Genomic DNA, 27004 nt, shown 5'->3' on the forward strand with positions numbered 1-27004 from the left:
TCATGAACCCCCTGACATCCCCAGCTTAACACAGACATCGATTTCCAGTCAAGGACTGGATTATGAGTTTGTAACCATGGCAGACCAAGCACTAGGACATCATGCAAATTATACAGTACCAGGAAGCGAATCACCTCCTGATGAACAGGAGTCATACGCATGGTCACTTGTGTCCAGTACTGAGGTTTATTCATAGCCAAAGGTGTAGAGTCAATTCCCTTCAAAGGAATAGGGACTTCCAGAGGCTCCAGACTAAACCCACAGCGATTGGCAAATGACCAATCCATAAGACTCAGGGCAGCGCCTGAATCCACATAGGCATCGACGGAAATGGATGATAATGAACAAATCAGAGTCACAGACAGAATGAACTTAGACTGTAAAGTACTAATGGCAACAGACTTATCAACCTTTTTTGTGCGTTTAGAGCATGCTGATATAACATGAGCTGAATCACCACAATAAAAGCACAACCTTTTTTTCCGCCTATAATTTTGCCGTTCACTTCTGGACTGAATTTTATCACATTGCATTATCTCAGGTGACGGTTCAGACGACACCGCCAAATGGTGCACAGGTTTGCGCTCCCGTAAACGCCGATCAATCTGAATAGCCATAGTCATAGACTCATTCAGACCAGTAGGCGCAGGGAACCCCACCATAACATCTTTAATGGCCTCAGAAAGGCCATCTCTGAACCTTGCAGCCAGGGCGCACTCATTCCACTGAGTAAGCACCGACCACTTCCGAAATTTTTGACAATAAATTTCTGCTTCATCTTGCCCCTGAGAGAGGGCCAACAAAGCTTTTTCAGCCTGAATATCTTGGTTAGGTTCCTCATAGAGCAAACCCAATGCCAGAAAAAACGCATCCGCATTAAGCAATGCAGGGTCCCCTGGTGCCAATGCAAATGCCCAATCCTGAGGGTCACCCCGCAGGAAAGATATAATAATCTTGACTTGCTGAGCAGGGTCTCCAGAGGAGCGAGATTTCAAAGAAAGAAACAACTTGCAATTGTTCCTAAAATTCAGAAAACGAGATCTATCTCCAGAAAAAAACTCTGGGACAGGAATTCTAGGTTCAGACATAGGAGCATGTACAACAAAATCCTGTATATTTTGAACCTTAGCGGCAAGATTATTCAGGCTGGAAGCCAAACTCTGGACGTCCACGATAAACAGCTGGGATCAGAGCCATTCAAAGATTAAGAGGAGGAGGAAGTAGCCAGGCTGCAATAAGGCTAGGCAGCAAACTCTGAGGGGAAAAAAAAAAAAAAAACTTCCTCAGACTACTTATCCTCCTACTTCAGCCAATACAATTAACACTTTGTGTGCCGGTTATACTGTCATGATCCCAATGGCAGGGGATCACTAAAGGACAAGCACAGATACAAACAAGCTCTAGGGCGATGGAACCTGAGCTGACCGCGACCCTGAACCTAACACACAAATAAAAGTAGCCGGGGAACGTGCCTACGATGATCCTAGACGTCTCGCTCCAGCCGAAGATCTAACTTCCCCTATTAGAAGAAACACAGACCTCTCTTGCCTCCAGAGAAATACCCCACAGAAATAGCAGCCCCCCACATATAATGACGGTGAAATGAGAGGAAAGCACATACGCAGTATGAAAACAGTTTTAGCAAAATGAGGCCCGCTAAAGCTAGATAGCAGAGGATACAAAAGTGAACTGCGCGGTCAGCGAAAAACCCTTCAGAAAACCATCCTGAAATTACTTGAACTCATGTGCCAACTCATGGTACATGAGGAGCAATTTCAGCCCACTAGAGCAACCAGCAGCAATAATCACATATCTGCAGGCTGGACTAAAAACCAAATAAAGCAAAACACCAAAACAGGAAAATCCAAACTTAGCTTGACCAGAAGGTTCTAGGAGCAGGGAGCAGAGGTAACAAGACACACTGGATACATTGGTAACCGGCGAGGAAATGCCAGCAAAGCCAGGTTAAATAGGAAACTCCCATATCCTGATGGAACAGGTGGAACACAGAGACCCAGGAAAGACAAGTCACCCAGTACCATCAGTAACCACCAGAGGGAGCCCAAAAACAGAACTCACAACACCTCTCGGACTGAGCGTGTCCAACGTATAGATCCAGTACGTTTCACGCTGTTTCAATAACTGGATATGGTTGCCCCCCCGTCTCGGTCTACGTACTTTTTCGAACACCTGGAATCTTAATTGGGATATGTTGTGTCTGGCCTCTTTGAAGTGTGCTGGCAGGGGTAACCAGGTTTTTTCACATCTAATGGTAGATTTGTGGCTTATGATTCGATCCCTGATAGCCTGGATGGTTTCGCCTACATACAGTAGGCCGCATGGGCATTTGATAATGTATACTACATAATTGGATTCACAGGTATGGTAGTCCCTAATTGGGACGCCAGCACCTACTAAGACACGGTTGTGTCAGTTGTACCGCCCAGTTCCGCACAGCGCTGGACATATTCTACATAGGGGGACAGCCACACCGGTCTAACCCCTAGGAGCACCAGTACCAGCTCATGCCCTGACGCAGCTTCACACCACCACACAACTCATGGACGTATGTCAGACGCACCAGCTAAGTATACCTTCTACTACGTTCAGCTGCCATTGTCTCCCTGTACTTAACGCCACATATCTCATTGTTCTCAGCTAGTACTGCACACATGGGCACCCTACCCTATGGAGCGTTAATTAAACACGCCTACTCTTGACCTACCACATAGAAATATTTTTTGCTGCTAAACTCACCCTCAGGTCAGGTGCTTTACTTTACCTTTGAAGCTATACATAGCCCTTTGCTGTCAGTACAAATTCTCATTAGTATGCCTTTTAACAGGCCTCTGGCACAGGACCTGGGTTTTTACCTTTTCCAGAGAGACACTACTCAGCCCGGAATGTATAGGCTCCTACGTAACCAACAGGGTAGGTACATGCTACCCTCCGTATATCCCAATACACTCCAACGTAGGCATAGCGAGTATTTACACTTACGGTCATCTTCTAACCTCCATTCCAGCTAGGACGTAACCTTCACCAGGACTGCACCTGTATTACCTTGAACTGAGACAGACTCTACATTTTGGGTAGGCCACTCCTCTTGCCTTGTGTAATTACTTAGGAACCACCATTTTTTGCTTACATAATGGAACGACATAGGCCACCTTCTGCTGTGTGTACCTATTACTTGATGCTCATATTGCAGGCACTATCCAATAGGTGTATATTTCTGTACACATATATTGTAGATGTATCCCCTTCTACTAATATCTCGCCATATGCAGATCCCTTCGCTAGACCACCTTTACATCTCGTTACATGTTCTTACAGAGTCATTACTCTGTACATGAATGTCACAAATACCATATATGTGTATATATTTTGTATATAGTGTACAGTACATGATTTCATTAATCATTGTATATACCGAATTGTAAATATTTGTATTTTCTGTATTTTTTTCAGCGACGTTGTGACCAAGGCTATGTATTAGCCGAAACGTCAACACATACCAGCCGCTTTACCTTGAATTCACTATAAATAAACCTTCACTTGAAAGCATAACTTCCTTTTGAACGTGTGCAGTGATCTTTATATTCAGTCAACATCTCCAATTATAACTTATGCAACAACATTATTTTACTTTTGTTATTTTTATTTTCCCCTTCAAAATGATTTTATCCTGTTTGTCAGTGGATTTATACAGATTATAGCTGACAATAAAAGTAGAAAAAGTTATGAAATGATTCTACTTGGTATGCTTTTTACATGACAACCTTGTATTTTAACTTGGGTGTGTAGACGTTTTATATACACTGTATTAAGCGGCGCCTTTCCTGTTCATGTCATAACTAAGGAAGTAAAATATTATTCATTCCATACAACGTATCATAAAATATTACTAATTTAACCAAAGTACAGAAAAGGTGTTGAAAATACAGTAACTGAGACTAAGGTGATGCTGGTGGTAAACTGTTCCTAATGGAGAGAAAATATAAACTTTTGGTGGAGCTCTCTGTGAAAGCACTTCGCAATTTCAACTTAGACTAGGGCTACACAGCGACTTTGGCTGTAACACCGTTGCATGACCAAGGTTGGCTCAGTGCCGCTCCAACATTGAAGTGCCTCATAGTTGCTAGAAAATTTGGCAACTTTTGGCCTTTCACACCAGCACCACCAACTTTTTGAAAAAAGTGGGGTAACTTAGCAAGGAAAAGACATAATTTATGTCATAAAGGTGATAAAACAGATAAAACACCAATCTGGATGAATATGTGTAATATTTTAACAGCATTACATTGTAAAGTAATAAACGTTTTTTTTTTATTGATTTATTTTAATAGTGAATAGTGATAAGAGCTTCCGACCCCCAGATGGTGGGAGACCCATTGTAAGTGACCCTATGTGCTCACCCCATAATACTGCTCAGTGTACATACAAAAAATCTGCTCATGTAGTAGGTACAATAATAACTATGTTACAAATTCAGTAATTTCAAGGGAAAAAAAGAAAAAACTTTATTATTTACATCAAAATGGCAAATAGAACATTGTTGTAAAAAGCTTACAATAATATTAAAATGTAAGCCATGACATCTAAGTATTGGATGCTCATCTAGACAGAGCAGAGCTATCACTGTCCTTTCTGTATTTATCTATGGATAACAAGGTTGTACATTATTTAACATCCACCATTGAACTCTTCTAGCTGGTAGTTTCTTAAGCAATCTCCAGATACAAACTTCTTGAAGTCACCATCAACGTGTTCTGGAAGGCTTGTCTCTACATCCCGTCATTCCTTTCAATTGTTCCATCAAGTCCTTTTCCTTTTCTGTAAGACTTGCTACATCTTTACTTTCCCACCTGTGAAATAAAAAAAACAATATTAGCTTTGTAATGTGTAATGCATTTTTATATAGTGCATGTGTATGAAATCACCAGGGACACGCTAACCAACAATATATGCATAAACAAAGGCTGATACAAAGTTGTCATGTTAGTGCAGGAAAGAAATATATCTTGGTACCGTGTTAGCCAGTAGATAGAAAAATATTTAGAATTGAGAGTCCTCAGTGGTTGATACCATTTAATAACTAACTGAAAAGATGGTAACAAATTGCAAGCTTTCGAGACTACTCAGGTCTCTTCATCAGGCAAAGACTAAAAGAAATTCTGAAGAATCACATATTTATGCACAACACAGAGAAAAAAAAAGGGGGAAACCATGGATAAGCCAGGTGACATGAAGCAGAATTATCATGAGTGATGAACAGTTATGTCCATAAATATTGGGCCAGCTCTTAGATAAGGAATGTTTTATTGTCCTCTGATTAGGGTCTCTGTTGTGATGACCCCTCATAGTCTGAGGGGCAAGTTCCTTAGTTGATGTAAAAAGACATAAATCCGTGCGACACATTCATTCCTCCTCTAAGACTGTCAAAGGTCGTCATCAGTTTATATTCCCAGACTCTTCTGTCTCTCTGAGATTTGAAGCTACCTTTTAACACAAGTTAAACACAAGTTAACACAAGTTGTACTACATGTCCAACTGGGGGTCTGTATGTGGGGGAGACAGGGCAAAAGCTTAGAACAAGAATGAACTCTCACCGCCACACAATAAGAGAAAAAATTATGGATTTACCTGTGGCAATACATTTTTGTCTCCCAAATCATAACATTATGGACATGAAATTACTTGTGTTAAAAGGTAGCTTCAAATCTCAGAGAGACAGAAGAGTCTGGGAATATAAACTGATGACGACCTTTGACAAGGAGAGCAGCACTTACAAGCTCCCCATTATAGAACTTGTAAGCACTGCTCTGAAGCAGGCTGGATCATTGGATGCAGGCCCTGCGCTCCTCTGATGCTGCAGAAGCTGTCTCTGCTTGCAGGAGAGTGCACAGTTTGGGCTAGCAGCATTGGTCCAAATGATCAATTCATAAAGAGAACACCTCCCACTCAAACCCACTCCCCACCAAGGTAGGAGGGAAGTGGGAGGTGCACTCCTGAAGGTCAGCCATGAGATAACCCCTTCAATAAATCAATAGACATGTGGAGAAACAGCTGTCAGTAAATGAAAGAACCTTCTACAAGTATCTACAATGTTAGTATATGTAATAAAAATAGTAAATATATATCATAGCATGTTCTTTAGGTTGTGTCCAAATTCAGATTGACATCCCAAAAATCTATTATCTTAGCTGGACAAACACCAGCTTTTCCTTTGAAAGTGTCATACAGTTTTGACATAAAATAGCATCATGAAATGGCATCAGCCCGAATAAGTATTCCCTCCCAGGATACTGTAATATTTAGCAGAGAACATATTTATATATTAAGCTCCTGTCATATTTCTGCAGCAAGGTCATTTAGTAACCTGCACGCTCCAGTATAAGAGTATTGATATTGATATATATCTAACATGAAGATATCTGAAGTTACATTTCCTTCTGCCTAGCCAGAATGACAGCACCTCATTGTCCCTCTTTCCTGCTACTGAGATCTCACACTACTTAGTACAAGCTGCAGCTGTGAGGCTGGGCGGGAGGAAACTGAATATACATGAAGTCATGAGATTTCTCACTTTATAGCGGGAAGCTGTTGTGATCCGGTGACCTTGGAGCCGCATGAGAACTTTCACTGGAGAAGATGGCCACTATACTGACCGCAATCCTGAACTTAACACCGCAACTAGAAGTAGCCGTGGAGTGTACCTAACACACCTAGACACCTCGTCACAGCCGGAGGACTAAATACCCCTAAAGATGGAATTTGGAATACCATCCTGCCTCAGAGAAAATCCCCAAAGGATAGACAGCCCCCCACAAATATTGGCGGTGAGTCGGAGAGGAAAAAACATACACAGGCAGAAAAACAGGATTTAGCACAGTGACAATGAAGGCCACCAAAAGGACATACCAACCAAATCTCTGGTACCAAAAATGCCAGGATGACCGGCCAACACGGAACAGTGAACCTCAGAAATCACTCTACTAGTCCATCTGTCAGGAACAAACAATTTCCCCACAGGACAGCGGTCAGGTTTGTCAGCCTGAAATTCCTGAAGAACCCGTCGTAAATCAGGGGAAATGGCAGAAAGGACCACCCCCTCTTTCAGAATACCGACCGGCTCTAAGACCTCAGGAGAATCAGGCAAAAAACTCCTAGAGAGGGCATCAGCCTTAATATTCTTAGAACCCAGAAGGTACGAGACCACAAAATCAAAACGGGAAAAGAAGGCACACGGTTTCATTAAGGAACCAACAGGATCCCTCTGAGACAAAACGGTCCCTGCCCCAATCTCAAAAGCGTCAACCTCAACCTGAAACGGAAGAGAAACATCCGGTTGGTGCAACACTGGAGCAGAAGTAAATTGACGTTTAAGCTCCTGAAAGGCAGAGACAGCCGCAGAGGACCAATTCGCCACATCAGCGCCTTTCTTCGTCAAATCGGTCAAGGGTTTAACCACGCTGGAAAAATTAGCAATGAAACGGCGATAAAAATTTGCAAAACCCAAAATCCAATCATGAATGGCCTGAACCTTAACCGGATCCATCTCTATAGACGAAGGAGAAAAAATGAAGCCCAAAAAAGAGACTTTCTGCACCCAAAGAGACACTTAGACCCTTTCACAGACAAGGCATTGTCACGAAGGATCTGAAATATCATCCTGACCTGTTGCACATGAGACTCCCAATCATCGGAAAAAATCAAAATATCGTCCAAATATACAATCAAGAATTTATCAAGATAAGTCCGGAAGATAACATGCATGAAGGACTGAAAAACAGATGGAGCATTAGAGAGTCCGAATGGCATCACAAGGTATTCAAAATGGCCTTCGGGCGTGTTAAACGCAGTTTTCCATTCATCACCCTGCTGAATACGAACAAGATTATATGCCCCTCGAAGGTCAATCTTGGTAAACCAACTAGCTCCCTTAATCCTAGCAAACAAATCGGAAAGCAAAGATAAAGGGTATTGAAACTTGACCGTGATTTTATTCAAGAGGCGATAATCTATACAGGGTCTCAAGGAACCATCTTTTTTAGCAACAAAAAAGAACCCCGTTCCCAACGGTGAAGAAGATGGCCGAATATGCCCTTTCTCCAAAGACTCCTTAATATAGCTCCGCATGGCAATATGTTCAGGCACAGATAGATTAAAAAGTCGACCCTTAGGAAACTTACAGCCTGGAATCAAGTCAATAGCACAATCGCAGTCCCTGTGCGGTGGAAGGAAACTAGACTTGGGCTCATCGAATACATCCTGAAAATCAGACAAAAACTCTCGAATATCAGAAGGTGAAGAAGAGGAGATTGACATCAAAGGAACATCATTATGAACCCCCTGACAACCCCAACTAGTCACAGACATGGACTTCCAGTCCAACACAGGATTATGTACCTGCAACCATGGAAAACCCAGCACGATAACATCATGCAAGTTATGCAACACCAGAAATCGACAATCTTCCTGATGGACTGGCGCCATGCGCATGGTCACCTGTGTCCAAAACTGGGGCTTATTTTTAGCCAAGGGTGTAGCATCAATGCCCCTTAAAGGAATAGGGTTCTGCAAAGGCTGCAAGGGAAAACCACAACGCTTGTCAAACTCAAAATCCATTAAATTCAAGGCGGCGCCTGAATCCACAAACGCTATGACAGAAAATGATGACAATGAGCAGATCAAGGACACAGATAACAGAAATTTAGGTTGTACAGTACTGATGGTAATTGAACTGGCGATCCTCTTTGTCCGCTTAGGGCAGACAGAAATGACATGAGAAGCATCGCCACAATAATAACACAACCTATTTTGACGTCTGAAACCTTGTCGTTCCGTTCTAGACAGAATTCTATCACATTGCATAGGCTCAGAAATTTGCTCTGAGGATAACGCCACAGCGCGCACAGTTCTGCGCTCCCGCAGGCGTCGGTCAATCTGAATGGCCAGAGACATAGAATCACTCAGACCGGAAGGCGTGGGAAACCCCACCATAACATCTTTAACGGATTCAGAAAGCCCGCTTCTGAAAATTGCCGCCAAAGCATCATTATTCCATTTGGTCAACACAGACCATTTTCTGAATTTCTGACAATACAATTCTGCCGCCTCTTGACCCTGAGACATGTCCAACAAGGTCTTCTCAGCTTGCTCCACAGAATTAGGCTCATCATATAATAGTCCTAAAGCCTGAAAAAAGGAGTCAATATTAAGCAAAGCCGGATTCCCAGATTCCAGGGAAAATGCCCAATCCTGCGGGTCGCCACGCAGCAGGGAGATTACGATTTTTACCTGCTGAATGTAATCACCAGAGGATCGAGGTCTCAGGTCAAAAAACAGTTTACAGTTGTTTTTAAAACTCAAAAATTTAGACCTGTCACCAGAAAACAAATCAGGAGTAGGAATCTTCGGTTCTGAAGCAGGATTCTGAACAATATAATCATAAATACCTTGCACCCTAGCAGCAAGCTCGTCTACACGAGAAGCTAATTCCTGAACATTCATGCTTGCACCAGGCTCCTCAGCCACCCAGATATTAAGAGGGAAGAGAACACAAAACAGACTGGAGAAAAAAAAATGGCTCAAGAGCTTCCTTCCCTTCTTCTGAGATGCATTTAACTCATTGTTGGCCAGTTGTATTGTTGTGATCCGGTGACCTTGGAGCCGCATGAGAACTTTCACTGGAGAAGATGGCCACTATACTGACCGCAATCCTGAACTTAACACCGCAACTAGAAGTAGCCGTGGAGTGTACCTAACACACCTAGACACCTCGTCACAGCCGGAGGATTAAATACCCCTAAAGATGGAAATTGGAATACTATCTTGCCTCAGAGAAAATCCCCAAAGGATAGACAGCCCCCCACAAATATTGGCGGTGAGTCGGAGAGGAAAAAACATACACAGGCAGAAAAACAGTATTTAGCACAGGAGGCCACTCTAGCTAGATAGGACAGGATAGGACATAGTTCTGTGCGGTCAGTATTAAAACCCTTCAAAACATCCACAGCAGAATATACAAAAAACTTCCTACATCTAACTAAAAGATGTAGGAGCGTAAATCTGTAACTACAGTGAATCCTACAATCAGAGCAGGAATAAAACTGAAACAAGCACACAGCAGTGTGCCACAGATACAAAAACCAAACACTTATCTTTGCTGAATTTGGCAGCAAGCAGGAGAAGCCAGAAAGTGATCCAACACTTCACAAGGAACATTGACAACTGGCAAGGGCTAAAGGATCCTGCACACCTAAATATCCCAGTCAGAATTGTAATCATCCGATACACCTGGCCAAGACTGCGAGTCAGAGACAACTGCATTCCCACCTACAACCACTGGAGGGAACCCAAGAGCAAAATTCACAACAGGAAGCATAGCATCTAGATCATGTGAAGTAATTCTCCCCCTCTACTCCTCCTTGGTCAGACCTCATCTGGAATACTGTGTCCAGTTCTGGGCACCTCATTTTAAATAAAGACGTTGAAAAACTGGAGCAAGTTCAGAGAAAAGCTACCAGGATGGTGAGCGGACTGCAAAGTATGCCCTACGAGGAACGGTTAAAGGATCTGAGAATATTTAGCTTGCAAAAAAAAAAGACTGAGAGGAGACTTACTATCTGTCTACAAATATCTGAAGGGATGTCACTGTAGAGGGATCATTATTATTCTCATTTGGACATGGAAACATGAGAAGCACTGGAATGAAACTAAAAGGGAGAAGATACAGATTAGATATTAGAAACAACTTTGTGACAGTGAGGGTGATCGATGAGTGGAACAGGCTGCCAAGAGAGGTGGTGAGTTCTCCTTCAATGGAAGTCTTCAAACAGAGGCTGGACAGACATCTGTCTGGGATGATTTAGTGAATTCTGCTTTGAGCAGGGGGTTGGACCAGATGACCCAGGAGGTCCCTTCCAAAATGCTCATCTTCAATATGAGGGTGTTAATGCCATCCTAACTTGCATTTACAAACCAAATACACCAGCTTCATCAGGTCTAAGATACATAATTAATAATATATACTGTTTTTTAAGTATAAACTTTTTTTTATGCTTAGCCTGAAAACTTGTTAAAGACAATAATTAAACACCTCTTAAAAGGGCAGACCTATAACCCCAAAAGTATGTCTTTCCATTGTGTGTTCCATAGATAAAACACTTGATATCCAACCGGCAGATGCTCTTGGCTGTACATGTCCCTTTCTACACTGTGTACAATACTCTGAGACCAGGTGTCTACCTCTAAGATAATTAGTATGAAAGGAGCAGAATATCATTCCCACAAAGGTGCTTCTATAATTTCATGCACACTGGGTAAATGATTTGCAGCCAGGAGAACAGAACGCACCCCCCACAGTCTATTATGTTGTCCTTTGCTCCAGCGCTGCTACATGATTAAGTAAAGGACAGCTTGTCCTCCTCACATTGCCGAAATGTAAAGTCATATGTTGTATTCCAGTCGTAGTGGAAATCTGTTTAAAGTCTTGAGTTTCCTCTCTACATCAGTTTATTCCTCCTGAGTCTTGCGGGGCTGTCGGGTTGTCAGAAGTAGCCCATTGTGTTTAATATTAGCCAGGGATCCCTAAAGAGAACAGGTGCCGTACAGAAGACAACAATGGCTAAACTGACCACTGATGTAATGCACTCCGGCTGTAGATCGCTCACCGGGACACCACCGGTGCGCATTTAACCAGATCTGTAACCACACTCATAACGCTAAATATTTACACACTATTAAACGTTAATTACAACACAACATTTCTTTATTGTATTTAGCGAATCTAAATTGCTGTAAAGAGGTTATGAAACTATTATGTTCCCCCAGTTCCATTATGTCCTTGCAAAGGCTGTATCTGAGCCCTACATGTGGTTTATAAACGTCCAAACATATACATGAAATATACCAAAAAGTATCCCATACACTTGTTAGGTACCTTTTAATTAACCATATAGGAGAGTGCAGAAGACTCTTTTAGTTGTTTCTCTACAGCAGCTTACTGGGAAAAAAAACTAATAGTACCGCACCGTATACAAGTTCAACCAAAATCCTAATTTATTGAGAAAGGCAACAGCTCCATGAGGCAGATGCTAATTGCCCCATATTAGAGGCAAAATTCCTTTGCAACTCCAGATATGGAAAGCTGACTAGTTCACTGGATTTCAATAAAAGCATCTTTACCCTCCATGAACTTGTTTAGTGAATCGACCATTATAAAAAGTTGTGGGAGGGGGTTTAATAGTGCCACTGCTCTTACAGTAAAGAATTGCTGTCTGCCTCCAGAGACATTTAAAACAATCTCTGGAAGCAGATTCTCATGCAGATCTCGGTCCAACCCATAGATCTTAACAGATCATTTACATATAAGAAAAACGTGAATTTCTCTAGAATAAGACATGTGGCTGGTGCCACACTGGGGACATTGAGTGGTGCAATGCCATCACTTCATTGCTCCATCTGTGCCTGGCTTTAGACTGACCTTGGGAAGAGAAGCGCAAGAACCGCTCGGCATGAGAGCAGGGCGACTTGTGAATTACTTTTTATTTACTGTTTGTCTGGGACAAGTATCCATTATTTAAATAAGGAGGTAATAGAGGGCAGATGACAGATGAGAGTAGCGGGGCAGACAGACAGCTGCACAAGAGATAGTAGAATATGTGGCATACTGCATTAACATACACATACTATTGTCACTGTATTGCTGACATAGTGTTCGGAGCTCACCTTTTTAGGCTGGTTTCACACTTGCGTTTCAAAACGCATGCGTTTTTAAAAAAAACGCATGGTGAAAAAACGCATGTAAACGCGTGCAAACGCTGCGTTTTTTTGACGCATGCGTTTTTGCATGTGGTAAAAAAACGCAGCGTTTTGACGTGTTTACATGCGTTTGCGTTTTTTAAACGCATGCAGATAAATGTGTGACAGCTGCCAATCATCAAAATAAAGTAAAAAACGCACTATAAACAGAAAGAGCTAGGGTTAGGAGTAGGGTTAGGGATCCTAACCCTAATGGGATCCTAACCCTAAAGGGATCCTAACCCTACCCCTAACCCTACCCCTAACCCTACCCTTAAAGGGATTAGGGTTAGGGGTAGGGTTAGGGGTAGGATTAGGGGTAGGGTTAGGTATAGGGTTAGGGGTAGGGTTAGGGGTAGGGTTAGGGGTAGGATCCCTTTATCAATTTTATGGTGTGGGGTGGTTTATCAGTGTGTTTTTTTTTTTAAACGCATGCGTTTTTAACGCATGCAAACGCATGTGGTTAAAAACGCATGCGTTTACATAGACAGCAATGCATTTTTTGCGGCAAAAAAAACGCCGCTAAAAATACTACATGTTGCATTTCTGCAACACAACGCATGCAGAAAAAAACGCATGTGTTGCAAAAACGCATCAAAACGCATACAAAAACGCATGCGTTTTTAATGTTAAATATAGGGAAAAAAGCATGCTTTTTTTGCGTTTTTTACCGCAAAAAAAAAAAAACCGCAAATGTGAAACCACCCTTATGCAGAATAATTTTCACAATGTGAATATAAGGCTTCTGTCACCTCTATTGTCAAGAACACATGATTTTGCTCAACTTATATGCTTTAATGTTAGATTCATCAGCTAGAGGGAAAGAACTAATATTCAGGTGCTATATCTGAGATAGACATAGTTTACATAAAAAAATGTATCATTGCAGTGTCTATGGGGGGAATTACTGCTATAAAAAGGTCCAAAAGATGGCATTACTGTTATTAAGAGGCACAATGGGGACATTATTGTAAGGAGGCACAGGGGACGCTATTGCTATAAAGAGGCAGAGGGTACTATTATTACAATGAGGGGTCACTACTGCAGTGTAAGGGCACATAGGGGGCTTTACTGTGAAGGGCACCAATTATAGCACTACATAGGTTTGCAATCACAGGGAAATCTGAAGGTGCTGCTAGAAAGGCAATGAGCCAAAGAGGTCTGTATGTAACATTTTGCAGACAGGAGTCATTGATTGAAGAAGTAGTTATGAAGTCGTGGGTCACATGGAAAAGCAAACAGAAAGTGAACAAATACAATCGGGGGGCATGTCTCTGGTGAGTCCTTGAATTTATCGGTACAGTATTCATATACATATTCTGCTGGTATACAACAGATATCTGCATGATATGCTCACTGTATGGTGGTAATATCAGTCGTAGTACACTATGGCGGATATGCTGCGTGTGTGGTTATGGTCTGGTGGCATTATATGTCTTTTATATTGCAGTATTAATGGTAACTTGGTCTCGGTACAGTTGTGTTTAGTAATGATCAGTATGGTGGCATTCCTCCGTCACTATGTCATAGCATTAGTGCGGGGCAGCATGGGCCTGTGTACTTTTAAATGTTAGGGCTGCATTTAATTCCCAGTCCGACCCTGCAATAAATACATTAAACCATACCCATGAAAGATTCTCTCCATTCACGAGAGTATGTGTTATCTTTGCTGTGATTTCCATTAGATGCAATGGTTCTGACTTTTACTTAGTGCTCTTAAGCTATTTATCTATATTATCAGGCGCAATTGCTACTTTGCAGCCATAGAAAACAACACAGATCCTCAGTGGCCTTTGTTTCGAAGACAATTGTATCCAGAGAGAAGCTTCATATTGTATCCCAGGGCAATGGAAATAAATAGAGCAGCTTTATTATAAAATACGTGCGTGGAAAAGAGAGAAAGAAGCCATCTGGAGGTGACACACCTGTTTAAACTAGAAAGAAAGCATATCTAAAACCTATCAGTACTAAGCATGGCGGGGAGCAGTGTTATTTACACTCCCTTTCTATAGAGATACAATAACTAGTTTATAGAGATAAAAGTTTGCTGCGCTAATATATATGTGCAGGGCTGCAGCAGAGCATTCCTGCTGAGCCGCAGACTATACACTGTGTGCAAAATTATTAGGCAAGTTGTATTTTAGAAGATTATTTTTATTATTGATCAACAACTATATTCTCAATCAACCCAAAAGACTCATAAATATTAACCCCTTTCTGCCATTAGACGTACTATTCCGTCCATGTGGGGTGGGCCCTACTTCCCAAGGATGGAATAGTACGTCCAGCGCGATCGGCCGCGCTCACGGGGGGAGCTTATCACAGCTGACATCCGGCACTATGTGCCAGGAGCGGTCACGGACCGCCCCGGCACATTAACCCCCGGCATACCGCGATCAAACATGATGGCGATGTGTCGGTGGTATAGGGAAGCGTCGCGCAGGGAGGGGGCTCCCTGCGGGCTTCCCTGAGACCCCCACAGCAACGCGATGTGATCGCGTTGCTGCGAGGGTCTCCTACCTTCCTCCCTGCAGCAAGGCCCGGATCCAATATGGCCGCGGCATCCGGGTCCTGCAGAGAGGGAGGTGGCTTACCAAGTGCCTGCTCAGAGCAGGCACTTGGTAACGCTGCACTGCTCTCAGACAGATCGGTGATCTGTCAGAGTGCTGTGCAAACTGTCAGATCACCGATCTGTATTGTCCCCCCCTGGGACAAAGTAAAAAAGTTTAAAAAAAAATTCCAAGTGTGTAAAAAAAAAAAAAAAATCCTAAATAATGAAAAAAAAATATATATTATTCCCATAAATACATTTCTTTATCTAAATAAAAAAAACCCATAAAAGTACACATTTAGTATTGCCACGTCCGTAACGACCCGACCTATAAAACTGTCCCACTAGTTAACCCCTTCAGTTAACACCGTTAGAAAAAAAAAAAGAGGCAAAAAACAACGCTTTATTATCATACCGCCGAACAAAAAGTGGAATAACACGCGATCAAAAAGACGGATATAAATAACCATGGTACCACTGAAAGCGTCATCTTGTCCCGCAAAAAACAAGCTGCCATACAGCAACATCAGAAAAAAAATAAAAAAGTTATAGTCCTCAGAATAAAGCGATGCAAAAATAATTATTTTTTCTATAAAATAGTTTTTATCGTATAAAAGCGCCAAAACATAAAAAAAATGATATAAATGAGGTGTCACTGTAATCGTACTGACCCGAAGAATAAAACCGCTTTATCAATTTTACTAAACGCGGAACGGTATAAACGCCTCCCCCAAAAGAAATTCATGAATAGCTGGTTTTTGGTCATTCTGCCTCACAAAAATCGGAGTAAAAAGCGATCAAAAAATGTCACGTGCCCAAAAATGTTACCAATAAAAACGTCAACTCGTCCCGCAAAAAACAAGACCTCACATGACTCTGTGGACTCAAATATGGAAAAATTATAGCTCTCAAAATGTGGTAACGCAAAAAATATTTTTTGCAATAAAAAGCGTCTTTCAGTGTGACGGCTGCCAATCATAAAAATCCGCTAAAAAACCGGCTATAAAAGTAAATCAAACCCCCCTTCATCACCCCCTTAGTTAGGGAAAAATTAAAAAATTAAAAAAATGAATTTATTTCCATTTTCCCATTAGGGTTAGGGCTAGGGTTAGGGCTAGGGTTAGGGTTAGGGTTGGGGCTAGGGTTAGGGCTAGGGTTAGGGCTACAGTCAGGGTTAAGGCTACAGTTAGGGTTGGGGCTAAAGTTAGGGTTTGGATTACATTTGCAGTTGGGAATAGGGTTGGGATTAGGGTTAGGGGTGTGTCTGGGTTAGAGGTGTGGTTAGGGTTACCGTTGGAATTAGGGTTAGGGGTGTGTTTGGATTAGGGTTTCAGTTATAATTGGGGGGTTTCCACTGTTTAGGCACATCAGGGGCTCTCCAAACGCGACATGGCGTCCGATCTCAATTCCAGCCAATTCTGCGTTGAAAAAGTAAAACAGTGCTCCTTCCCTTCCGAGCTCTCCCGTGTGCCCAAACAGGAGTTTACCCCAACATATGGGGTATCAGCGTACTCAGGACAAATTGGACAACAACTTTTGGGGTCCAATTTCTCCAGTTACCCTTGGGAAAATACAAAACTGGGGGCTAAAAAATAATTTTTGTGGGAAAAAAAGATTTTTTATTTTCACGGCTCTGCGTTATAAACTGTAGTGAAACACTTGGGGGCTCAAAGTTCTCACAACACATCTAGATAAGTTCGTGGGTGGGTCCAGTTTCCAATATGGGGTCACTTGTGGGGGGTTTCTACTGTTTAGGTACATTAGGGGCTCTGCAAACACAATGTGACGCCTGCAGACCATTCCATCTGTATTCCAAATGGCGCTCCTTACCTTCCGAGCCCTCCCATGCGCCCAAACGCTGGTTCTCCCCCACATATAGGGTATCAGCGCACTCAGGACAAATTGCACAACAACTTTTGGGGTCCAATTTCTCCTGTTACCCTCAGGAAAATACAAAACTGGGGGCTAAAAAATAATTTTTGTGGTAAAAAATTTTTGTTTTATTTTTACGGCTCTGCATTATAAACTTCTGTGAAGCTCTTGGTGGGTCAAAGTGCTCACCAGACATCTAGATAAGTTCCTTAGGGGGTCTACTTTTCAAAATGGTGTCACTTGTGGGGGGTTTCAATGTTTAGGCACATCAGTGGCTCTCCAAACGTAACATGGCGTCCCATCTCAATTCCTGTCAATTTTGCATTGAAAAGTCAAACGGCGCTCTTTCCCTTCCGAGCTCTCCCATGCGCCCAAACAGTGGTTTACCCCCACATATGGGGTATCAGCGTACTCAGGACAAATTGTACAACAACTTTTTTGTTCCAATTTCTTCTCTTACCATTGGGAAAATAAAAAATTGGGGGTGAAAAGATAATTTTTGTGAAAAAAAAATGATTTTTTATTTTTACGGCTCTGCATTATAAACTTCTGTGAAGCACTTGGTGGGTCAAAGTGCTCACCACACCTCTAGATAAGTTCCTTAGGGGGTCTACTTTCCAAAATGGTGTCACTTGTGGGGGGTTTCAATGTTTAGGCACATCTCAATTCCAGTAAATTTTGCATTGAAAAGTCAAATGGCGCTCCTTCCCTTCCGAGCTCTGCCATGCGCCCAAACTGTGGTTAACCCCCACATACGGGGTATCAGCGTACTCAGGACAAATTGTACAACAACATTTAGGGACCATTTTCTCCTGTAACCCTTGGTAAAATGAAACAAATTGGAGCTGAAGTAAATTTTTTGTGAAAAAAAGTTAAATGTTAATTTTTATTTAAACATTCCAAAAATTCCTGTGAAACACCTGAAGGGTTAATAAACTTCTTGAATGTAGTTTTGAGAACCTTGAGGGGTGCAGTTTTTAGAATGGTGTCACACTTGGGTATTTTCTATCATATAGACCCCTCAAAATGACTTAAAATGAGATGTGGTCCCTAAAATAAAATGGTGTTGTAAAAATGAGAAATTGCTGGTCAACTTTTAACCCTTATAACTCCCTAAGAAAAAAAATTTTTGGTTCCAAAATTGTGCTGATGTAAAGTAGACATGTGGGAAATGTTACTTATTTAGTATTTTGTGTGACATATCTCTGTGATTTAATTGCATAAAAATTCAAAGTTGGAAAATTGCGACATTTTCAAAATTTTCGCCAAATTTCCGTTTTTTCCACAAATAAACGCAGGTAATATCAAAGAAATTTTACCACTATCATGAAGTACAATATGTCACGAGAAAACAGTGTCAGAATCACCGGGATCCGTTGAAGCGTTCCAGAGTTATAACCTCATAAAGGGACAGTGGTCAGAATTGTAAAAATTGGCCCGGTCCATAACGTGCAAACCACCCTTGGGCGTAAAGGGGTTAAAGCTTAATATTTTTGGAAGTTGGAGTGGGTTTTTTTTAGATTTGGCTATCTTAGAAGGATATCTGTTTGCGCAAGTAACTATTACTGTGCAGAATTATTAGGCAACTTAATAAAAACCAAATATATTCCCATCTCACTTGTTTATTTTCACGAGGTAAACCAATATAACTGCACAAAATTTAGAAATAAACATTTCTGACATGCAAAAACAAAGCCCAAAAAATTAGTGACCAATATAGCCACCTTTCTTTATGATGACACTCAACAGCCTTCCATCCATAGATTCTGTCAGATGCTTAATCTGTTTACGATCAACATTCTTCTCGATCTTTCTGCAGCTTTCGACACTGTTGACCACCCTCTCCTACTCTCTAGGCTTCAGTCACTAGGCATTAAGGACACTGTTCTCTCCTGGTTCTCCTCCTATCGCTCCTTTAGTATTCTGTTCGCTGGCTCCACTTCATCTCCTCTTCTTCTCACTGTTGGGGTACCTCAGGGCTCAATCCTTGGCCCCCTTCTCTTCTCCCTTTACACGGCCCCAATTGGACAGACCATCAGCAGATTTGGCTTCCAGTACCATCTTTATGCTGATGACACACAACTGTACACATCATCCCCTGACCTTACCCCCGCTGTACAACAGAACGCCACTGACTGTCTGTCTGCAGTCTCCAACATCATGTCCGCGCTCTATCTGAAACTCAACCTCTCCAAAACTGAACTTCTTCTGCTCCAGCCATCTACTAACTTCCCTAAATCTGACATTTCCCTCTCTGTGGGTGGCACCATAATAACACCCCGGCAGCAGGCGCACTGTCTGGATGTTGTTTGACTCCAATCTCTCCTTCACATCCCATATACAATCTCTTGCCCGCTCGTGCCGCTTACACCTGATGAAAATCTCTAGAACCCGTCCCTTTCTCACCATGGAAACAACAAAAACCCTCACTGTCGCCTTGATCCACTCCCGCCTGGACTACTGCAATGCCCTACTAATTGGCCTCCCCCATACTCGACTTTCCCCTCTCCAGTCTATCCTTAATGCAGCAGCCAGGGTCGTCCGTCTAACTAATCATTACTCGGATGTGTCCGCTCTTCGCCAGTCGTTACACTGGCTGCCTATTCATTACAGGATACAATTCAAAGTACTTGCTCTCACCCACAAAGCTCTCCACAGTGCAGCACCCCCCTTACATCTCCTCCCTCATTTGTCTATCGGTCTAACCGACCACTGCGCTCTGCAAACGACTTTTGACTAACCTCTGCACTAATCTGCACCTCCCACTCCCGACTCCAAGATTTCTCCCGTGCTGCGCCAATCCTCTGGAATGCTCTACCCCAAGATAGTAGGACCATCCACAATTTGCATAGTTTTAGGCGCTCCCTCAAAACACATTTGTTCAGAGCGGCCTATCACATTCACTAATCAAAGTCATTTTATGTTTGTGTGTGTGTGTGTGTAGCCCATTCACTTTCTCCATCTATCCCCCACCCCCTGAAGATGGCTGGACCATCATTGTAAATACATCATTGTAAATACACACCTGTTTTTGTATATCGCCCACCTCATTGTAGATTGTAAGCTCTCACGAGCAGGGTCATCTTATTGTGCTTTAATTATTGTATTGCTAACGTTATTACTTATGACTGTTGTGTTTGAAACTGTTAAGCTGTAAAGCGCTGCGGAATATGTTGGCACTATATAAATAAAGATTATTATTATTACTGTATAATTATTATTATTAACATTGCGTGCAGCAGCCATCACAGCCTCCCAGACACTGTTCCGAGAGGTGTACTGTTTTCCCTCCCTGTAGATCTCACATTTTATGAGGGACCATAGGTTCTCTATGGGGTTCAGATCAGGTGAACAAGGGGGCCATGTCACTATTTTTTCTTCTTTGAGAGCTTTAATGGCCAGCCACGCTGTGGAGTAGTTAGAGGCATGTGATGGAGCATTGTCCTGCATGAAAATCATGTTTTTCTTGAACGATACCGACTTCTTCCTGTACCACTGATTGAAGAAGTTGTCTTCCAAAAACTGGCAGTAGGTCTGGGAGTTGAGCTTCACTCCATCCTCAACCAGAATAGGTCCCACAAGTTCATCTTTGATGATACCAGCCCATACCAGTACCCCACCTCCACCTTGCTGGCGTCTGAGTCGGAGTGGAGCTCTCTGCCCTTTACTGATCCAGCCTCTGGCCCATCCATCTGGCCCATCAAGAGTCACTCTCATTTCATCAGTCCATAAAACCTTTGAAAAGTCAGTCTTAAGATATTTCTTGGCACCGTTTTGACGTTTTATCTTATGTTTCTTGTTCAAAGGTGGTAGTTTTTCAGCCTTGGCCATGTCCCTGAGTATCGCTCAGCTTGTGCTTTTTGTTACTCCAGTAACATTGCAGCTCTGAACTATGGCAAAACTGATGGTAAATGGCATCTTGGCAGCTTCACGCTTGATTTTCCTCAATTCATGGGCAGTTATTTTGCGCCTTTTTTGCCCAACATGCTTCTTGCGACCCTGTTGGCTATTTGCCATGAAACGCTTCATTGTTCAGTGATCACGCTTTAAAAGTTTGGCAATTTCAAGACTGCTGCATCCCTCTGCCAGACATCTCACAATTTTGGACTTTTCAGAGCCTGGGGAATCTCTCTTCTGACCCATTTTGCCAAAGGAAAGGAAGTTGCCTAATAATTAAGCACACATTATGTAGGGTTTTGATGTCATTAGACAACACCCCTCCTCATTACAGAGATGCACATCACCTGATTTGCGTAATTGGTAGTTGGCACTCAAGCTGAACAGCTTGAAGTAGGACATGTATAAAAAGTATCATGTGATCAAAATACAACTTGCTTAATAATTCTGCACACAGTGTAGAGCAGAAGTGATTGTGCTTCTCTATGGCTTCGCAGTGGAAACCCGGATTGTTATTTATATAGAAACTGCAAAGTATGACATGTACTGAGTGTAATAAACTTGTGAAATGGATACTAGAAAAATAACTGTGAAAACTGAAATAATGGCAAATATAAACATAGAAATACATTAATATATTTTACATTTCTTGGTTTAGAAAAATGTCTGTTATTCCAGAGGCTGAAGAGCCACATACACCTAAAGCTTCCTTCAGGTAAGGATTTGCTACAATCGTATCTAATCTAAACTTTTTGATCAGAAAGTGTTGACTGCATAATTCTCTCTTACATCCTAATGATTTGATATATTGTGTCTGGGCAGGCCCGCCTGATCTAATAGAAGAGTGTCACTACTAGGCCTGCCTGGATGCTGTGCATCTCCATTGTGTGAACAGCGCCACATACAAGTTTTTATGCGCAGCAATGTGCCAAGCAACCACCCCCTCCATTAGTTTGGTAGCTGGTGAGTGGCTGCCTCATCGGTTATGCTGCACCTGTGTTTCTATTTTAACCACATGGGTCCACTGCATCCTGTTAGTGCATTTGTTTGGAGGCCTAGGCAGGTAAGAACCTCTGCCGTGTTTTGCTGTTTTTTTATAGATAATAATTACCAAGCTTGACAGATTCATAAATTTGCAACTTTTACTTTGGCGCACAGCAGAACCCTGGAGAAATTTTCTGCGCCAAAATTAAAATGTTGCATCTTTTGTCCAAAAGCATTGCAAAAATGATAAGTGACAGGAAAGAAGTCCATGTTTTACTTTACCCAAATTCATGAATCATATGTCCAATTTTGAGGAATATGGCGAATAACATACAACTAGAAAAGTGACTTAAAGCCCCCCACGCAAATTATGTGTCAGAAGCTGCTGACCATTGCACTGCGTCTGTCTGCAGAAGATCTCAGCAGTTTGCTTTGCGGACTTCTGCCTGGTTCTTCTTACACTAGGACCCAGTGGCCACCACAGCCGGCTCTAATGGATCTGGGTGTTTATAACTCCCAACTTCCTGTTGGGAGTTGCAGGTGATATTTCCATTTGCATTTCCCTGTTGAGGCTTGGAGCTGCAGCAGTCGGCTAGCGTCCTCTTTGGAGTTTGGAGGACGACGGTGTATCTCTCTGAGTCTACTCAAGCTAAGTGTTCCCTTTTTATGTTTGTCTATTCCAGTTGCCTTTAGAGGTAGTGGGGATTGACTAGTGCACATCCTGTCCCGGTGGTCGGCGCTCATAGCAAGTGAGTAATTCTGCTATGTACAGGTGATCTGATCATCGCCTATATGTAGCAGAGGCGATCGGATTATGGCAGCTTCTAGTCTCCTATGGAGACTATGGCAGCATGCCAAAAGTAAAGTGAGAAAAATGTTTTTAAAAATCTAAAAATAATCTAAAAGTTCAAATCACCCCCCTTTCGCCCCATTGAAAATAAAGCAATAAAAAAAAAACATACACATATTTGGTATCATCACGTTCAGAATTGCCCGATCCATCAATAAAAAAAAAAAAATACCTGATCTTTAAATCACCACACTTGGAATTTTTTACCTGTTTTCCAGTACACAATATGTTAAAATCAATGGTGTCATTCAAAAGTACAACTGGTCCCGCAACAAACCTGCCCTCACATGGCCATTTTGAATAAAAAAGTTATGGGTCTGGAAACAAGGAGAGCAAAAAATGAAAACGCAAAACCAAAAATACCTCTGGTCGTTAAGGGGTTAATAGAAGACAATATCATTAAAAGGACATGTAATGTAGCCCTAAAAAAAAGAGTGATTTCATTAAATTCTATTCATGTATATATTCCTTTAAAAGCGATTTATTATCTTCCCATTGGCCCCTTGCAAATCTGTACAATGACGTTGTCCGTGTGCAGTCCGTGTGCCGTGCAGGAGACAGTGCTACATTAAGCGCTGTCCCCCCACTGGTGCTGAAGCCACGATTCATATCTTCCCTGCAGCAGCATTTGCTGTAGAGAAGATATGAATAATTGTGTTTAAAATAAAGATCTATGTGCCCAACCTGTGCGCCCCCCCCCGCTGTTCTGAAAATACTCACCCAGCTCCCTCGCTGGCACTGCTTCCAGTTCTGGCAGCATCTTCTCCTGTATGCGGTCACGTGGGGCCGCTCATCTACAGTAATGAATATGCGGCTCCACCCCTACGGGAGGTGGAGCCGCATATTCATGACTGTAATCGGCGGCCCCACATGACCGCTGATACAGTAGAAGATGCGGCCAGAACAGGAAGCAGTGCCAGCGAGGGAGCTGGGTGAGTATTTTCAGAACAGCGGGGAAGGGGGGGGGGGGGCGCGCACAGGTTGGGCACATAGATCTTTATTTTAAACACAATTATTCATATCTTCTCTACAGCAAACGCTGCTGCAGGGAAGATATGAATCGTGGCTTCAGCACCAGTGGGGGGACAGCGCTTAATGTAGCGCTGTCTCCTGCACGGCACACGGACTGCACACGGACAACGTCCGTGTGCGGTACGTGTTTTACACGGACCCGTGGACTTTAATGGGTCCGTGTAATATGTGCGCTCCCACGAACACTGACATGTCTCTGTGTTTGGCACACGGAGACACGGTCCGCAAAAAAATCAATGACATCTGAACAGATGCATTGATTTTAATGTGTCTACGTGTGTCAGTGGCTCCGGTACGTGACGAAACTGTCACCTCACGTACTGGAGCCACTGACGTGTGAAACCGGCCTAAGGAAAAGTGTTGTTATGCATCTTTTGCAGCTATTTTCCGATTTTGTTTTATTCTCTTTATTTATTATTATTTTTATGTTATTTAAAGGGCAAAAAAACACTGCTGACAAGTGTTAATTATAAAACAAAGTATTGAAAATAATACAATCAGTGCATGTTTGTGATTTCTTTGGGAGGGATTATTGACCTTTTCAAAAACCTAACAAACTCTTGCAATGGCGTTTAGACTGGAAAAGAAGCTAAAAATCATGTCTCAATAAAAAGGCCACCACCAAAAAATGCTTAAAAATATATAGAAAAAAAATTTGCAAAAAAAAAACCTGTGTAACAGAAAACCTTAATGTAAATAGAAGACAAGGTATAATACCATCGGCTTTATAACTGCTTTTAATCATAATTGGAGAAACTCTAAAATTCCTTAGATTTTTCAAGGTGACAATGATCGCACATTGTGGGACTTTATTAGAAATCAATGCGAACGGACAAATGCAAAACACTGTATGCCGGTAGCTTTTATTTTGGGACGTAGACAATAGCCAGCATATTTAGCCCGTGGCTCCTGTCTCCCGTGCATGCATAGTGAAGATGTGAAGAGCAACAATAGGTCCAATTATCTAGTAGGCTGTACATTTCACTGGATTACTCAGGATTACTCAATGTCATCAGATATCATTCTCGCTGTAATTTGTAAAACAGTGTGATAAATAGTGGGGAATTATAATGTTCAGGTAGAGATAAAACAGCCTCTTAATAGTTCATTTCCCAAGTGTTCCATCCATGCCCTCAAACCATTTAGCAAAGTCAGTTCTTTACATCTAGTCTGTGAAACGCTAAGATGTTACACTTTCATATTGAAATCATAGCCGGATCACATTTCGGCAGCCTGAGCGCAGAACCTTGTTCACCAACAGAAAATGCAATTTGTAAGGGGAAAACAATCAAAGGACTGGGGAAAGATGATACCTTTGTTGGCCATATGGTATAATCAGATGGAAGCTTTCTAGAGAGTTCATGTCATTTCCTCAGGCATCTATTTATCCGAACGTCTGAGAAAGAGTGCTAGTGAATGCCACCAACGCTGTATAATCTTACCACACTCTTTGTTATCTGCTCCCTTCACAGAGATAGTAGAATCCAGCTAATTGTGTCATGTTCGGAGAATTAATACTACGTCTACATGTCACTGTTTCTTGAAAAATAATTCCGCTCTGCAAAGTAATACCGTAATTAACACTATCGTTCTGAAATATAAAAAAACACATCACTGAAGTGTTCATTTTTCAAAAGGTACTTTAAAAATATAAATTAATTGATAAAAATGTATGTTTACATATATACCCTAAGCAGAGGTGTGTAATATCATTAGCATGGCCCCATCTGATTACTGGTAATTAGTAATTATACATGATGACAATTCCTGGTGATTCATTTGTGGAGTCCCTATGCTAAGTGACATTCGCAGATTATGGGGCTCTGATGTAAATTAAAACAATTATATACCTCTGGATCCGTCATACCAGCATTGTTCTATGGACCTCAGTGGTAGTAATAACCAGATCTTTTCAAGTTTGAATTCACCGAATACACCAAATTCAATTTGTGGCGAATACATTTGTGCAAATCTCAGTACTAGAAAACTTGTAATTGCTTGGAAAATAAACATTCAGGAGAGGAGAGAGAGGACTCCACTAAGCATAAGAGCTTATACTCTACAGGAGAGAAAAAGAGGACCCCGCTGACCATAGGAGTTTATACGCTACAGGAGAGAAAAATAATACCCCGCTGACCATAATAGCTTATACCTTACAGGAGAGAGAAAGAAGACCCTGCTGACGATAAGAGCGTATACCTAACAGGAGAGAGGCCTCCACTGACCATAGGAGCTTATACTCTACAGAAGAGAGGACTCAGCTGACCACAAGAGCTTACACCCAACAGGACAGAGAAAGAGGGCCCTGCTCACCATAAGGCCTTATACCCTACGGGAGAGAGAAAAAGGACTCCGGTGACCAGAAGAGCTTATACCTTACAGGAGAGAGAAAGGAGACCCTGCTGACCATAAGCGCTTATACCTTACAGGAGAGAGAAAGAAGACTCCGCTGTCCATAAGAGCTTATACCTTACAGGAGAGAGAAATAGGATACCGCTGACCATAGGAGCTTATACTCTACAGGATAGAGGACTCCGCTGACCATAGGGAGCTTATACTCTACAGGATAGAGGACTCCGCTGACCATAGGAGCTTATACTCTACAGGAGATAGAAAGATGACCCTGCTGAGAATAAGAGTGAATACCTTACAGGAGAGAGGACTCCGCTGACCATAGGAGCTTAAACGCTACAGGAGAGAAGACTCAGCTGACCATAAGAGTTTATACCTTACAGGAGAGAGAAAGAAGACCCAGCTGACCATAAGAGTTTATACCTTACAGGAGAGAGAAAGAAGACCCCGCTGACCATAAGAGCTTATACCTTACAGGAGAGAAAGAAGACCCCGCTGACCATAAGAGCTTATACCTTACAGGAGAAAGAATGAGGACTCCGCTGATCATAAAAGCTTATACCTTACAGGAGAGAAAGAGGATACCGCTGACCATAGGAGCTTATACCTTACAGGAGAGAGAAACAGGATACCGCTGACCATAGGAGCTTATACTCTAC

General features: G+C 42.1%; 1 protein-coding gene across 4 annotated transcripts in view; it reads right to left on the reverse strand.

Moving 5' to 3' along the window:
- Positions 1-4495: 4495 nt before the first annotated feature.
- Positions 4496-27004, reverse strand: part of KIAA0825 (KIAA0825 ortholog) — a 544507-nt gene continuing 521998 nt past the window's right edge. For all 4 annotated transcript variants that reach the window (XM_069751839.1, XM_069751830.1, XM_069751857.1 and 1 more), the window contains one exon: positions 4496-4868. In XM_069751839.1, coding sequence (XP_069607940.1) covers positions 4763-4868 — 106 coding nt within the window. In that variant the 3' untranslated portion in view covers positions 4496-4762. The remainder of the gene's footprint in view (positions 4869-27004) is intronic.

Source organism: Ranitomeya imitator, chromosome 1, assembly GCF_032444005.1.
Source record: "Ranitomeya imitator isolate aRanImi1 chromosome 1, aRanImi1.pri, whole genome shotgun sequence".
Taxonomy (NCBI): Eukaryota; Metazoa; Chordata; class Amphibia; order Anura; family Dendrobatidae; genus Ranitomeya; species Ranitomeya imitator.